Source organism: Poecilia reticulata, linkage group LG12 (genome assembly GCF_000633615.1).
Source record: "Poecilia reticulata strain Guanapo linkage group LG12, Guppy_female_1.0+MT, whole genome shotgun sequence".
NCBI classification, from domain to species: Eukaryota; Metazoa; Chordata; class Actinopteri; order Cyprinodontiformes; family Poeciliidae; genus Poecilia; species Poecilia reticulata.
The window spans coordinates 25,899,460-25,916,732 of record NC_024342.1 but is presented as its reverse complement, the minus strand read 5'-3'; the positions used below and the strand labels follow the sequence as shown (position 1 = coordinate 25,916,732).

Genomic DNA, 17,273 nt, shown 5'->3' with positions numbered 1-17,273 from the left:
AAATAAAGTTATTGAGAAAAAAAAGATTGAAGGGCGGAAATGGAACTGCCGTTAAAACAGTCTTCACCCCTTCAAAATAAGAGCGTGAATACAAACGTATAATTTCTTGAAGATTCTTCATAACCAACACTTCAATAAAGATGTTTATTCAATTAAAATCARATTAGGGGAAGCTCAGTGCGATTAAATGTTTCCAAAATTAGCAAAAGCGCTACAGGCTAAAAATGATCTCCTCTATTAGCACATTAGCAGATAACTATGACTGGATTTTTGGTGGAAGAAGAAAAGGTGAGGCTGGGCTCACTTTAGTAGCCAAAGGGCAGGATCCTGTTTGACTCAAATGATTTTATGTCCTTTTMAATAACACAGGAAAATGTGATTATATGACAAAAACCTTCCTGTTGGTCTTTAAATTCCTGATATTGTTTATTTTTAGCTTTATGATCCGTTAATCATTTCTAATCGCTGGAACTTCTTCAGTTTTACTTCCATTTCCTCTTCATTGTTCCCGACCTGTCGACCTTCAGTTCTTGTTATTACTTTTATTGGGTTTTTGTCAAACATAATGAACCCTGTTTAGTGAGGTAATGGAGGCATTTACATGCTGTTTACTTGCTGATCGGTCGGACCGGTTGGAGAACCTGCTTCATGACTCAAATTTCTTTTCTCCTGATTACTAAACCKGAGCATTTCAGAGAGAAGTGGGCAGGCAAGGAAGTGCTGGCTGCGGTTTTCCATTGAACAGAGGAAGAAATGTTTGTTTTTAAATGTGTTAAGAGGAGGCAGAGAGGCCGGYTTGCTCTAAAATGTTTGATCCTCCCTCTGTGTTTGTTGTGGATCAGCGCAGCAGGGAGGTGTTTCATCTGCTCGGCCGGCAGCGTTTGCCAAGCATTCCTTTGAACAGAAACATTTTAATCTGTGAAGTCCTGAGCAGCTCTTCCTAGTATTAATAAGACAATGAAAACTGAGCTTCAATGTAATTTTACTCAGTTTTAAATACAGTCTGGGTTGCTTGCATCACYCAAACTGGCAAAATAGGCAATTTAAAGAGACTTTAACTGGACAAACTGGTCAGAATTDCATCCTACTGGTATCTATAAGCCTATAACTCGAGTTATTGATGTAAGAATCTGATMAAATGCAAAGCGATCGTTCAGATTGCAGATAAACAATCGGATAAATTTACAAATTAGCTCCACATGAGATTCAGATTGGATTTTATTTTATGTTGACAGAGACTTCATAATTTATTTTATTTTGAGTATTTAAGTTGTCTCCAGAGTTAAATGTTCATTAGAATTTAAAGTTTATTAATCTTTGATRACGTGTTCTTGCATTTTTATGCCATTAAAACTTGGAAATTGTCCCAAAACAACAATATTATTGTGTATCGCAATAACTTGGACGATTTATKGTGCAGCTAAATTTCTTATCATGACCGGCCTACTAATTAATAAAAACAATAGAATCCAAAATGTAACATGTTCTAGTTTAATCATATAGTCAGGGTTCGGTCCAGTCATTGGTAAATTTATCCATCAAGGGAAGAAATTCATCGATTCCCTGACTTGGCAGTAATCCGCCATGCTGACCAAGCATGTGGCGACAGTAGACACAAACAACTCACTGTAAACTGAAAAAACTTTACTGAATAGTCCCAGAATTATAAAATTTAAAACTCTTTAACATTTCAGTCCAACTTATATTGTTTATTTGATACAATTTTAAGATGGTTTAAAACATAAATTTCTGATACTTCATTTTAATTTATTAATAAATCAAACTCTAATCATTATTAATTAGATTATTTTTCATTAATTGATTATTAAAATGACAGTCAACATAGTCAGTAATCGATGAATCGATAATTGACTCAAAAAAGGCCAAATGGTGAAACCAAAGCTGAAAAAAAAAAGAAACAGTTTTTCTGTAAATATCTTCTACCTCAAACATCTCAAGTGCAGATTCAGCTTCACCTGCTTCAAATTATGTAAAAAAAAATCTGCTAAGCATCTGTTGCTATCCAATCATTAATCAATTAAGCCATAAAATAATAATATCAGTCCGACATGTCATTAAGTTGAGCAGATTCCTCCTTTACTCCTTTACTGTTTCACATTTTAGGCAATAAAATGTTTATTTCCTTATTTAAAAAGCAATGTAAATATGCATGTGGCATATTTTAATGTATTTATAACATGGCAGAAAAAGGCTTAAGAGGTTAAATGAAAAGTCTTTTRTTTTCATTTTAATAATCATCAGAATAATCKGTTATTAAAATAATCRTTAACCCTGAGGTAACAGGAAGTCATCATCCACAGCTTAGAGAATCTGGTTTTTCTCGTTCYCATGAGCAATGTCAGTGTTTTCCTCCTCCATTGGTTGAAAGATCAGATACAGTATCRGATAAGTTGCTTATTTAATCTCCTTGCATGACGTGCTGCTGCTGAAGGAAAGAAAAAAACAACTTTTCCGTCCCGGCAGATTGAAAAACCAGACATTTTTCCCGCCCATCATCCCTGATGATCCCGACTCCACCTGTGCAGAGCATGTGCTCCTCGCTCGCTCCCTGTCAATCTTCCTCTCCCTCTCCCTTCGCACRCTCCCGCCACAGATTTGCGGCTGGCATGTGTCCCTCCATCTGGCTCGCACATGCACTGCATTTGGACGTTGCGTAATGGCCTGGGCCGGGGGAACGCGGCGCCACCGCGCCACTGCGCGACACGTGGGGACGTGACAAGGGCCAGAGAAACAAACTGCTTATGTAAAGGCATTAAGAAGACCGAGCAACTCCTGCCACATTCGCTCACCCGGTTGAGGAATTAAAAATAGAAAGTTGGTGAGAAAAGAGAAAACGTGCAGCGACAAAGGAGTTGGCTGCAGGGCTGAGTCACGCTCTGCCGTCTTCTATTATTAATAATGGGAACTTCACTGACACTTTCAGTCCTTAATGCAGGATTAAAGTCGTCTGCAACATGTTTGGAGATGAAATCTGTTYAAAACACATTTAAATATCATTTTTGTGGGATTTGTTTTAGCTTCATAATTAATTTTGATGCCTCTGGGGCTGAAACAATTGGATTAGTTGTGGTTAATCAATGATTGAAGCACCAACTAATTTAATAATTTAATTAAATGGAATATATATATATATATATTTAAAACAAAAGCCATTTGCTGGAAAAACTAAATATCCAGAGCAGTAATGAAGAGATTAAATTTAAGACAATTTCATATCTTAAATTGTCTAACTGTTTTTTTCAGGATACATTCACACTAGTCCTGATTAATCTGCTTTAATCCAACTCCAGTTCATTTGCCTAGAAAGTCTGGTTCATTTGAGGAGGGGTGAACTCTGATTCAGATCAAATACATATGTGAACGCCAAGCAGGAAGTGGACTACAGCGCAGGGCATTCTGGGAAAATACAACCAAAACCAACGCATTAGCCTAGCATTAGCAGGAGAAATGGTTTGTGGTATTTATCCAAAGAGGAAAACAAAATCCTCCAACTGCTAAAATCTGATTCTGGTTTACATTTCAGTGTCTTCAAAGGTTTTGGTGTCGTTTCTTTCAGTGGTTCTTGGTGCAGCGCCCCAACTGGCGAGGAGGGGAACAGGCTTTTCATAGGGTTTGTTTCATTTGACTGTGTGTGAAAGAGAACAGCAGCTGAAAATGTAACAAATGTTGCAGTTTTTGTCCTCAATTGAACCGAATGTTGGAAAATCACCCAAATTATGACAAATTAGCAAAAGCTCTCTAGATGAAAACATTTTATTAAACATCCTAAACAGTCAACATGAGATGATCCCTTTCTCAGTTTGCTCCCCCGTGTTGTACTGACGGTGTTCCTACTTTTTGTCGTTTTCCTGCTCYGAAATCTGCAGCAGCTCTCGTGGCTCCACCATCCAGAGCCGTAATCCACAGGCTGGTCKAGCATAAATCCCATTCGGAGCTGCATTAGCTGGCATCTCATCAGGAAGGCACATAGATTAATATTTTATTATTTGAACCYCCCAGGACGTGCATATCTGCTGTCATCTGGAGACCCAATGGTGGATTATTAATCTGGCTCTGCTGATTTTACAGACGACACAAGTTTATCTTTAAAAACTTAATGCTTGATAAAGGATAATCCAGAGAACCTGCAGGAAAAGACCATGAACTTTTTGAGCTTGGTGTGTGTTTGAGCAAGTCGGGACCAAACGATGTAAAAAACCTCAGCACATTCTTGGCTGGTGGTTCTGTCTGGKGAAACGGCTCCAGTTTTACTTCAGGCTGATTCTGAATATTGTGCAAGAAAAATCCTGGCATGAAGCAAAGTCATGATTCATGACGAACATGGAAACGAGTTAATTTAGTTTATTTGATCATAATATACTTTATTATTGCTTATGTTGGCATTACTTTCCTATTTAGCTTAGCTTATCTTTGTTTACTTTGGCTTAGATAACCTTATCTTAAGTTGATTTAGTATAGCTTTGCTTTTTTTAAAATCTTTTTATCCTAATTAGATTTTTATCTTCTAGTTAAATTTACCTTAGCTCACCTTTTTTTTTTTTTTTTTTTTTTTTTTTTAGGTTATTAGCTTTGTAAATCTTATGACCTTAGCTTATCATGAGTTTACATATTTTATCTGATATTATTTATACATATTTTAGCCGGTTTTGACTTAACAACTTGGCACATTTAAGCTTTGTAGATCTTTTATTACAGTTTAGCTTATGTTGTCTTGGTGAGTTAATGTTAGCTTTTCAAGAAATGAAAGTAGTTGGTAAAAGGTTTCCATATGTAGTTTAAGAAAGAAACAATCATGGCATGATTTTTAATTGTTGTTTTTAACTGCACTTTTAATTTAATTGTGAAATAAAATGCACAAGATCATAAAAATTTGGTCACATTTGTAATGGAAACTCGGCTACTGCTGAGTGACGACAGCTTACTTCCAAAAGAAACACATTCTTATTTGCGTAAAAGTAAAAAAAAAGTATTTGGTAAAAAGTTACTCGATCAAAGGGACTGATCCAATTATCAGTCATTTAGTATTTAAAAATGCCATAATTATATGGACTAAAATATAAATTTAAGTTGAAATGTTGGTATTTTACGGACCAAAATGACAATAATTTATATAAGTAACAAAATCAGGCAAAATAAGTTTTTTTCCAAATTAGTTTCTTTAATAAAAAAAACTGAGAAACTTTAACAAAAGCCGCAGGTGTGTGTCTGTCTGGTGGATTTTTGGTTAAAACGTTTGTTTTTCATTCAGTGGATAGAAAATCTAGAAATGTTACTCAAGAAAGAGTAGAGATACTTCACAATAAAAGTAAAGAGTACAGTGCAGTAAAAGTATTATKTTTTTTCAAACAAGAAACTCGAGTAAATATATTTGAGTAAATGTAAGTGCTACTACCGAACTCTGTGAACATGTGTATCAGAGGTTTGGACATTTCTGGTGTTCCGTAGCTGTGCTGATGRAGGGGGGTGTGTCGGCTGAAGGGTCGCTGTTTAAGTGGCGAGAAGACTAAGCCTCGATGGGGGGGATTATGGTGGGCGGGGGCGGGGAGCCTCCATGATCTGTCAGAGCTTAGTAACACAATTATCCCAGCGGCTCCGACAGCAGCAGCAACGATGATGAGGATGATGATGATGATGATGGTGGTGGCGGCAGAAGCAGCATTTTCATTAGTGTAATGCCCAGAGACGCTCCGTTGTTATTATGTAAGCGTGACGCCATCCCAGCTCCCAGCGACGGCGTGGCGGCTCGCTTCCCGCTCGGAGAAGCCAAAAGGACGTCGGTCCGTCAGCAGCGGCGGCGGGGATGTCGCCGAGCTCCGCGCTGGATCCCAGGCTCGTTGCCATGGAGAAGCGGATGCTGTGAGGCGCGGAGACGGAGCATCTGATGAGTCAGGCGCGGGCAGATGAGAGGAAACGAGATGGACGCGCGGCAGCAGCGGTCTGATGGATGCTAGAGGAGAGACTTAAAAAAAAAGAGAAGATGAAGTTTAAGAAGTTCATCACCATCATGCAGGCGGCCATGGGGGTCGTTCCCCTGAACAAACGGGAGCTGATGCCGCCGGGCAGGAAGCTGTGGCGACCCCCGGGGTGAGATGGACGTTTCACAAATAGACAGAAAAGATTCAGTGTTTGTTAKGTCAGGGAAGGAACAGGTGGATTCTGTACCTTTAAGATTTCAGCTTTAAAAATAACATCAGCACCAATGAGAGAAGAGATGAAGAGACAAATACTGATCATTATTMTCCKTTGTGTTCATTTGTCCACTGTAATATATTGTATTTAAACCGATTGTATCAATGAAATCTAGCCTTTATGGGCTTCATACTTTTAGTAACAACATCTCTTAGATATTAGAGTAAGATGACTGTTTTAAACTATATTGCCAAAAAAGTAAATGTCTAAAATTTTGTTGTTACTAATTAAAATGATTCACGTTTAAGTAAATCCAGTTTCTTTTAACAATAGACTAAGCATGATTATTTTAATTAAATCTTTTTTTTTCTTGCACGTTTGAAGCAATAGATACAAAACTTCAAATTATTTTTGCACGTTTTTATTATAAAATGAAAAACCTTTTATTATTTTGGGCTGAATTTGAATAATTTTAATCTTTTCTCATCAATTAAAACAGGATCCAAGTTGGTCTTTATTTGAAAACACTTCCTGTAGTTAGCCAAGTTTCAATACAACAATTAAAAGCAGATTTGGATGCATCGATCTGTAACTCGGATCACAAGTCGATGCGTAAATTATGTGTTTATTACCATGACAACAGAAGGAAAGCAGAAAACTTTAAAATATGATCACTTTGTTTCGCATCTAACAATTTTGTAAGCCGATTTCAATTTAAAATTGTTGTTTTATCCTAATTTGTTGAATTAATTCTTGAGTTTTGGTCGGGTGGGCCACACAAAATCCATCCAGGGGCCACAAACGGCCCACGGACCCTACTTTGAACAYCCTTGATTTATAACTTGGAAAATACCCCCAAAAAACTCAGCTTCTAACCAGAAATCTGTTTTAACAGGCCTTTTATTTTGTTATAAAAACTGGAGCCTTTTGTTGATATTTTGGATTAAAGTCCAAACTTTGCTGGTCCAGTGAACTGAAAGCAGCAGCAGGAGTTGAATATCTGGTGGTTTTGACCTCCAGGCGTCATAACAGAATATTCTGAAGCAAAAGGAGACATTGTTGCATTCAGAGTTCAGCTGTTTAAACTTCCAAGGTCTTTTTGTTCTGCTCRGTTTCCCGAATGTTGGAGGCTGACGAGCAGARAGCGATTGGAAATGTTGTTGCATCAGAAATGAGGATTGCTTTAAATGTTGCAGCTGTTGAGTCACGGGAGGACAGTTCAGCTCTCTCCAGTCCTTTGGGTTGATTTGATCTTTTTTTTTTATCTAATACTTTTGCTTCAGGTTTATTTGAGTGGAGCAAACAGAGATGAAATGTCAGGATGACTGACCTTTTGTTTTCTGTTGAAGCGGTTTTATTCTCAGAGGGGAAAATCTGTCTGAATCGGCCTATTTGTGCTCCGATACGCAGGACATTAATTTAAAAAGAAACTTCACCTGCAAGAGGAATTATTAAGAAAATATGTGGTTGAGACGGCGCTCACTTTTGGTATTCAAGGACAAGATATTCATTAAAAATGTCTGATTAAAGCGTTTTCTGGAATCRGAGAACACATGTTGACACATCAACAAACTCCTGACTTTCCTTAAACTGTTYCCGGAGAACAATGATCTGGTTTTCCATATTCACACCTGAGAGTTTTAGTTCGCTTTAAATGGACCAGAGTTCGTTTCCCTGTTGGTCCAAACCTTTAGGTGTGAATGAATGGACTTCAGCAAACAGTGGAGTGGGCCGAAGTATAAAGTCGTAATGATGTGAAAATAGTAGTAAGACATTTAGAATAAAGTCATAGTGACATGAGAAGTCGCAAAACAAAGAAGTACTACAACAAAGTCGTAAGATTACAAGAATAAATTGTATGACGAGAAACATTACAAGACAAAATTCATGATATTTCAAGAACATTGTAAAAATGAGAATACTCTTATGACTGTCGTAGTTTTACCAGAATAAAGTCGTTGTAATGTGAGAGAATTGTCACATTTCCAGAATGTCGTAATATTACATGAATAAATTGTACAATAGACATATTACAAGTTAAAACTCGTAGTATTACGAGTCACAATATGAGAACAGTTGTACAACAGTCATAGTATTACCAGAATGTCTTCATTTTACAAAAATGTTGTACGTCATATCACAAAAAAAAGCTGTAATATTTTCAGAATGAAGTTGTGACGTTRGCAGGATAAAGTTGTACGAAAAAGACGTACCTAAATAAAATTGTGAGGTTACCAGCATAAAGTCGTGACATTATGATAATAACTTTAAGAGGCCAGTCGTTGTGGACTGTTGATGTGAATCTGTCGCTGCGACCAACATGGAGGACRATGTTCTGAACCAGTAAAATGAGTTTCCCAGGATCGTCTCAGCAGCTGTTTTCCTAAAACGTCACCATCAGAAACCCCCCAACCGTCTTCCACGTCCTCGCCGCTGCAGGCGCTTAGCTGGCAGCACCAGCYATTATTCAGGGACCCGTTACCATGGGAACCTGGAGAGGGAAASGAGAGCCATGTTGGCAGAGGACTGAACACGTCGCTCGCGGTTAGTCAGGGTGAGAGGAGAGAGAGAAACATCTTTGTTTTTATCACCTGTAATGTTTTCCTTCATCAAATCACAGCTGATATTTACTAAGTTTATTTTTAGACGATAAAGATCCTGAAACGGACGCTGGTCTGGTTGCAGGTTTTAAAGGCCAAACTGTGTTTTGGACTTTCTAAAAGCGGGTCCTGAAGTGTTTGGTGAATCAGACTGAAGAGTTGACAGTTTGACAGTCCGGCCGCTGAGACTTTCCCTCTGAATATTTCAGAAGCGTCGTTAAAAATTTAAAGCTCAGGGCTCAGCGGCTCATAAACACCCAGAAATACAGACAGATTTCTGCTGAGTTTTATAATATCGGTGGCAATAACTGTGCAATGTTTTAATTTTCTCTGGTTTTTATCACATTTTAAGTTGAATAAACTCAAAATGGTGTTTTTAGAATGCATTATTAACAAAAAGATGATTGAAAAGTTTTTATTGCAGTGGCTTAATCTCTTACTTTAAAAGCAAAAATTTATACTAAACCAACTTTGAAGTTAAATCTAGAAAAAAATATTTTGATCCTTGTCGGCCTTTGGAAGAACAAACATCCCCCTTATAAACAAATATTTAAATTGGCTTATTTTATAAAAATAMGTTTTATTAATGTATATTTAATGTGACATTTAWTGGAACGTTTATTTCATGATGTGTTTATTAATTTTGGCTCTACTATTATTCTGATAACCTTTCATGACCCCTCATTTGGTGTGACCCGTGACCCTCCAGAGGTCCCTGACCCCCGTTTTGGGAACCTCTGTGCTGCCATAATTAAGTCTACAGGAAGTGCTTTAGTAAATATCCATTTATTTCACTTTTCACTGCAGTTCTGACATTCGTCTAAATTTATTTTATTTTTTTGCCTCATTTGATATCTATCATTTGGGTCCATTCTTACGGGGTCACATTCTTGCCAAAAATATTGAATGTAAGAAGAAGGGGGAAAATCACAACTTTTCCTGTTCCTTACCTTCATATTCTTCTTTGTCTAACTCCTCCTCTTTGTATGCTGTTCCTGTTGGCTGTCACTGTGTGTGCTYTGAAAATCCAACCAATCAGAACTGCTTCCTCCCTTTCTGACTAATACTCAGTAAACATTGAAAGCACAATTTTTCCAACAAAAGTAATGACTGTGAATGAATAGAAATGCCTGTGATCAGTTGATAAATGTGCGGATTTAATTTGCTTAAGAAGCTTCTCAGCGTTTTTGGCAGTAATATGATTCCATACAGCAAATTTTATTGCACTTCTATTCATTTTCAAGCATTTTAATAATTGCATTCAGTTTATTAAGATGATAAATGTGTCATGATCCAGATAATTATTTATAATTGATTAGTTTTACCCTTTGTCATCCCAACTGGTCGTGTTGGGATCAGTTTTGATAACTTAATAAATTGACCTTTGCCCTTTCACAYGTCCCTGATCTGTGARAAATGCTGAGTTTTTCTTCTTCTTCTTCTCAGGGACCAGGGTTGCTCTGACCAGACCAGTACTGACCTGCTCAAGTCCAGCCGTAAGTTCTGCTGGTCCAGAGAAGCCCATTACTTGTACCTTCGCCGCCTGTCGTCGAGGAGCTTCTCCGCCATCACCATGGTACGTTTCACGCGCTGAGCGTTGGAGAGGGAGCGTCCTCCATGTTTAGGGGTCAACATGGGGTCAGAGCTTYGGGTCAGGAAGCTTTGCTGTGATGATGCAGCTGCTGTGAAAGGGGTTTTATTTATTACCYAGAGTTTAAAATGTCACCAAATGAACAGCGGCTTTGGTTCTAGTTCAGATGTTTGTCAAATTCAGCTTGTATGTTTGCTGTGGAGTAACGTTAAAATATGTTGTTAGTAAACACTGGATATTTCCTTCCCCCCCTTCTTTGTCTTTTTTTGTGTCTTTGTTCATTCTTTTCTTTTTTCTTATTTTTGAAATGCTCATTTGTCTTTTCTTTTATTTTTTCGTTTTTTCATCTTTTCCAATTTTAAAACATTTTCACCTTTTCCCTTTTTTTTTAATTGTTCCGCATTTTCATTTTTGGCACCTTTTCTCATTTGTGTTTTTTTTCCCCAAAAATCTTTTGCTTTATTTTTTTTTTATCTTCTCAGTGTTTTTCCCTTTTCCACCATTAATTTAATCCAAGTCTCTTCCTCCATATTATCAATAAATCAGAAGCTGTTATTATTATTTTGTTCCATCAGAATTAAACATTTGAAGCAGCTGCCAGATTAATACAAATAAAATCTGAAAAATAAAAGATGGTAAACTAATCTGGGGACTGATATAGTTAAACTATGTTTAGCTTTATGTGGTTAAAAACTTTGATTTGGATACAAAGTGTTTTATGATGCAGAGTAAAATCCCAACAAACAGAACTAGTCACATCTCTCAGTATGTTTCCTAATATAAATCAGTAAATATTCAAATAATTTATTTCAGTGATTAGTTTTGAAAGGGAWTTTTTTGTGTAAATTTGTTACAGAAACAAATGAGCATTTAAAGAAATTTAAATGTAAATTGATGCATTTAAAGTCTTAATTTTTGTAAAATTGGTAGTAACAGATGAAGGATTTTATMACTTTTTTAGCAGGGACATTTTGTGGCTTATCCTCTGTGTGAAGGATGTCATATCACAGCTAGACACACTTTTACCTTCCACCAAACTTTCAAAATAAGATACAGCACTCTGTGATCATTCAGCATTGTTGGAAATGTTTTCTGATTTCTCCCCCTTGTGATGCTGTCATTTATTATTTGTCAGGTTAGAGCTCTCATCTACACCTTTTTCTTCCACTAAACTTTCTCTCTGKAAGCTGGGATTTAGCATTTTTGGGACAGTTGATATTATTTACAATGACCTTTTGTGGCTTATTCACTTTGTGAAGAATKTCCTTTACATTCTGRACCACAATTGTTAAGTCAGAGTCTTTATTTTTTCTACCACCGTTTTCCTTCAACTAAACTTTCTATTTATATACTCTGGTATATTGTTGGGAAGGACATTTTGTGGCTTATCCTTCTTGTGAATGTCATTTATATTCTGGAGAACAACTGTTGGGTCGGAGCCTTTTTCTACCACCTTRTCCTTCCACTAAACTTTCCATTTGCGTTGTGTCGAACAGCATTCTGTATTGAAACAAGCATTGTCTGCAATAACTTTGTGTGGCTTGTTATGCTTGTGAACGATGTCGTTTACATGCTGGGTTGGAGCCTTTTTCTACCACAGTTTTTTTTTTCTTCCACCAAACTTTACATATATAATCTGAGATGCTTCCCTCTATGATCATCCAGAATTGTTAGGAATAACTTTTTGTGCCTTACCCTCTTTGTGAAATATATCATGTAAAGGTCAGGTTTGAGCCTTTTTAGATCACACTTTTTCCTTCCACAAAACCTTTGCATTATTGTCGACCTATTAACAAAAAATAGTGCTTGAAATCACTTTGTGTGCCATTAATTTGTATATAATGTTTCACTAAAATGCAGTTTTATTTTCATCCTTACATATTTGAGTTTAACTTAATAGATTGTTGTTGTTGAAGCTTTTTTTAGGGAAATCTTAAAGATAGAAATCTGGTTTAAAATGGAGACCAGCTGTTGAAATCCAGTAAACTTCCTTCTGTTTGTTTAGTTTAGGTCTGATCATATCTTATGGATGTTGCTAACTTCCTTCTGGAAGATTAGCATCAGATTTTCTCTTTGGTTTTATTTTCAAACTTCTGCACTAATGAAAACTTTAGTTTTACCTTCTAATGAAGCCGTTTTATATTCGTGTCCCTGGATGGTTCAAACCTTGGTTCAGAAAGCAGAATCTGTGTGCTGACATGGATTAAAAGAATCAGTGACTCAGYGTCTCCCAGTCTGCTTCTTTCCTTTTTTTATCAACATTTTTGAACACTCCTCTCTCCTGCAGAGATCCCCCTCCTCCTGCTCTCCCTCACCCAGGATGATGATTAACCAGAGAGACATGTCAGATCCAGAAAGCTTCATTGTTTTAATGGCTCAGTCTCACAAATAATTCAGGTCAGGGAGGCTGCTTTGCATAAGGTTGGCCTATTTTGAGCTGTGCCTGACATTTTTCAGCAGCCCTGGAATGTGCTTATTTCTACCACACTGACTCCTCTTCCAGAAAAAAGTTATAGGCGTTCAAAGGGCAGAAGAGCTGCATTTGTTTTGAAATTAGCTTATTTATGTTGTTTTACTAAATCCTGAAACGGCTGTTTACTTATCAAGAAAGTTAAACTGCTGAGATTAAGTTGATTGTTTTGGCCAAAACAGACATAAAATAATTTATCAGTGTTATTACTTATTAAACAGTGAATCCTTGCTTATTTGCGGGTTCGTATTGAAATTTGTCTGTGGAACGCATCTCGAAGCTAGAACACTGAGTGCAACGTGACACGCTATTGGCTGCCGCTTTCGTAACAGCCAATCAAGGAGCACCTTTTATTTTGCGTCGTGCTGATTGGCTAATACTCCAAATGTGGAGATGAGAAAGACTGTTAGCTTCTGTGGCAGCGCTAGCTAGCTAAGACGGTTTCCACTCTGTGAATTCATGTATATTAAGATATATTTAAGGTTTGTACTGTTAAAATAGGTAGCTAAAAGCATTTTAAAGGAGTTTTAAAGTGTTTAGCTATTTTTGGGCGGCTGGGATCAGTAACCGGTTGAATACTAGGAGCTAACTGTCCACTGAAAAGTTGGAAAATTAAATATTGGATTCAACTCACACAAAATATACAGTAGAAAGGAATAAAGTGAATTATACACTAAAAGTAAAAATATGAAGATATAACATATGGTTTAATTTTTTAAGTGTAAAAAAAATTATACAAAAAATACAAAGTACTAATTCTAAAAAGAAAAAAATTCAAGTAAGTAAAAACAAAAAACAATTGCTATAAAAATAATACAATAAGTAAATGACAAAAAAATCATATTTATATGGGATAAAGGTTTAAAAATCAATAAAAACTATCTGCTTGTTATGAGTGAGAAATAATCCTTCATTTTCAAATTGAAATAATTGCAGCCATGATTCATCTGCTAGACTTTGGATTCATTTTTTTGTTTGTTAATTGGGAACCTCTTCATGGACTAATCCCTGATTTTATAATTGGGATAATCCCTGCTTTATCTCCCTGGATAATTCAATTTATAGCCTCCTTTTATAGTTCAGACATTGTGGCAGCAGAATATGGAAACAATTTGGTTTGGTTGTATTAGAAGATTATGATGAGGTAATATTTATTAGGCACAAYAAAACACCCAAAAGATCAAATTAATAAGGTCTGAATTGACGTCTCCACCAAAGATTTTGTACAATTATTCACAAAAAAGATAAAATGGGCATAAAAGCTGTTTATATGTATACAATTTAAAAGCAACTGCAAATAGAATGTAATATACATTTTTAAAAACATTTTACAGGCGATTAATAGTTTAATAACTCTACATTTTATTTTTTAACTATTCTAAATAGTTTTAGRGAGAATTTATTTCTAGCATAATTTCATGAAATATTAATATATCTTGGGCTTACATTTTTTTTCTCACTTTAAAACTAATTTGGATGCATTTTGTTTAGTTTTTATGTAATAAACCAACACAAAGTTCAGAATTTGTGCCAGTATTCTTTGCAAAATATCTCTAACTCGGTTAGATTGGATAAAGAACATCTGTGTGGATCACAAATGCATGCCACACACTTCAGATTTTCATTTATAAACATTTATTAAAAGAAMATTTTTCCCTTTATTACATAAAATCCTAATAATATAAACTGAAGTTTGTGGTTCTAACCGGACAAAATGTGACAAAGTTTTAAGGGGTGTGAATACTTTGAATGCTAGATGTTGCAGTTTGGGATTTTTTGATGTGTGGGAGTGTAAAAATTCATTGCTTTGTGTCTGATGCAGATTTATTTTTAGCCTGTCTAAAAATAGATAAATTACGCTCAGATGTTGTTTTCCTGTGTCATACTTTTTGTTCTGTCCGCCTGGGAGCTTCACAGCTTTAAAAATCAATGGGAAATTCGGACTACTCCATCCGACCGGGGGTTTAAGATGCCGACAACTTTTGTGTAAGTGCATTTTACTTCTTCCCGTTTGGCTTTTAATTGTTATTAAATATTTAAAGATGAGTTAAACGATTTAATAGTGTGGTTATAAGGAGGTTTTCACGTAGGAGTGGATTTATCCATTTATCCTGACTATTTGTGAAGGCGTCACCCCCCCGCCGCTGCTTGCGTTGGTTCGGTCCGGCTCGAGCTCACAGCCCTCGGCGCTTTTTTTTTTTTTTTTTTTAATTTTTTTTTTTTTTTTTTTAGGGAGCGAAGTTCGTGATTTTAAGTCAAGCCGAAGTGGCTGTAAAATCTTTAAACTTGTGTATTTTCCTACTTTTATCCGTCACTTCGGCCGACGTGCCACCCGGAAACGTTCATCCAGTTAGGGAGTTCGGTTGGAAACCAGTGGTACCAGTCCGGGACGGTTCAAAGTGCGTGATGCCTGTGAACAGAGGGGCCCTGCTCTCTCTGAGAAGATTTACGCCCCGCAATTTAACCGTAAGTATCTTCCGTTTTTAAAACGAACTGAAGTTATAAACCTCCACCGGGAGTAGAAGTGACACTGGAGCGGCCACAGAGGTTTGTGTGGCTGTTTTTAGGGGTAGAAAACCGGGAATGTTCGGGGTTTATCCCCCCCTATGGATCCMAACTGAAGCCTGTTGCATCCTGCCGCACCTGCTGATAGGACGGCGCCGAAGTTGGCGTCCGTTTGGAAGGTCCAGTAAAGGGCCATTWCACCGTTTTTAACGGATTATTTATCGGCTCCAGGCCGGAACCTGAACCCAGTGACTCAAAACTTAACATCCATTAAAACAGTTTGTGATCCTCAGGAACTTTTCCACTCWTGGTTAAACCTAAAAAACCCTAAAAACCTATTTTGAACATTATGTTGGTGTTTATACGACAAACAGTGTATTAATCAACTAATAATCAAAGTTTAACCACTTAGATTGAACATTTTTACAACTCGGCCTCATCTACGGTGGCATTTTTAAATTAAAACATTTTAAATAAAATTGCAACTTTCTGTTATTAGAAGTCACATAATGTTGTCACAAGTTTGAGTTTTAATAATCAATGTGAAGGAAGTTTGATCGTCCCTGAATAAATTATAGTATAAATATACCAAGCTGTTACAATATTATTGTATTTACACCCAAATATTTCAAATTGATTGTTTTTGAGCGACTAGATTCATTTCAAAGGAGGCAAATTAGGGTTTGTCAGTATGAGGAAAAACATGGAGGCCTTTCAGCCAGCTGGCTGACTGTGGGCAGCAATATGTGTTAAACTGCTGTAACATTGAAAACTCTGGCACTTTTTCTGTTTCTATCTGTAAAATGTAAAAATTGACCACAGAAATACTACTGGATTTAATTCATAGGGTTTGAAATGGCAGATTTAATATATTTTTACAAATATATKAAATGTTTTAAACCTCATAAGAGACATTTTAAGAATTTCTTAAGATGAGTGGAATAATTTATCTAGAGAAATACATGCTTAAGAAATAAATTTTTATTAAAATCAGCAAGCAGAATATCATTTAAAGGGTATAAAATGGCAATAAATATCTCTTATGAGATGCTAATGTCAGTGTTGTCTGATATTAAAAGTTGTGAAATCTTTTTTTTCTCTCACCAAGATTAATTTTCTGATTTATTCCGTAGATTTTTCTTTTTATGGTTATAAAAAAAAAAATTCAGTTTTTTCTTTAAATTATTTTACATCTGTATTATTTGGTAAGAACTGGGTTTTTTTCTGTTTTTTAATTTAGTTTTTTTTTTAATCCATTATTTTGTTTATTCATTTTAAAATCAAAGGTGTAATGCCGCTTTGTTTCCAGCAGAGGGCGCCACTGCACAACATTTCTCCCAGCATCCATTAGATTTGAATTTCTGGGATTTTTCTGGAAAGAAGTCAAAGTATTAAAAAAAAAAAGTATGTTTTTAACATTAGTTGCAGATTATATTACCCATCAGATTCCTCTAATCTGACCTTTGACCCTGAGTTTGTTACAAAAGCTGCTTCTGTTGGCAACAGTTTATATTTTTCTTGGTTTTTATGCTGAGTTTAGGTTGCTGACTAGTTCAAGTTTTATCTGTTCTGTGGATAAAATTAGACTTTTTGTTTGATAATTTCCTGTGACGGTGAGTCAGCGTTCTGAAACATCCACCGTGTGGTTTGGTTTTAGTGCTTTTGGCKCCTCCTGCAGGAAGACAGGGCTCCTTATTTTAGCTTAATTACTGTTGTCCCATCTAAAGGGAATGAAATGGGACATTTTCCTCCTTTTTGTGGGAATTATTTACTTATGATTTCATAAATAAATTGGTGGAAAAAGCCTGGGATTATATCTGGGGCTTTCTGAGCTACTCACTTTTCTTAACTGAGCCTTAAATTCCCACCAGATTTTCCTGTTTTAATTTATATATATATGTTTTTTTTACCCATATCTCTGAAAATGCCATTTTTACGCTGGTAGAATCTGATAAAC

General features: G+C 36.2%; 1 protein-coding gene across 1 annotated transcript in view; it reads left to right on the top strand.

Moving 5' to 3' along the window:
* The first annotated feature begins 5,370 nt into the window (after positions 1-5,370).
* tjp2a (tight junction protein 2a (zona occludens 2)) overlaps positions 5,371-17,273 on the top strand; it is a 35,290-nt gene continuing 23,387 nt past the window's right edge. Inside the window, exons 1-2 of the mRNA XM_017307746.1 lie at positions 5,371-6,105; positions 10,197-10,326. Of these exons, the coding sequence (XP_017163235.1) occupies positions 5,966-6,105; positions 10,197-10,326 (270 nt within the window). The 5' untranslated portion in view covers positions 5,371-5,965. The remainder of the gene's footprint in view (positions 6,106-10,196; positions 10,327-17,273) is intronic.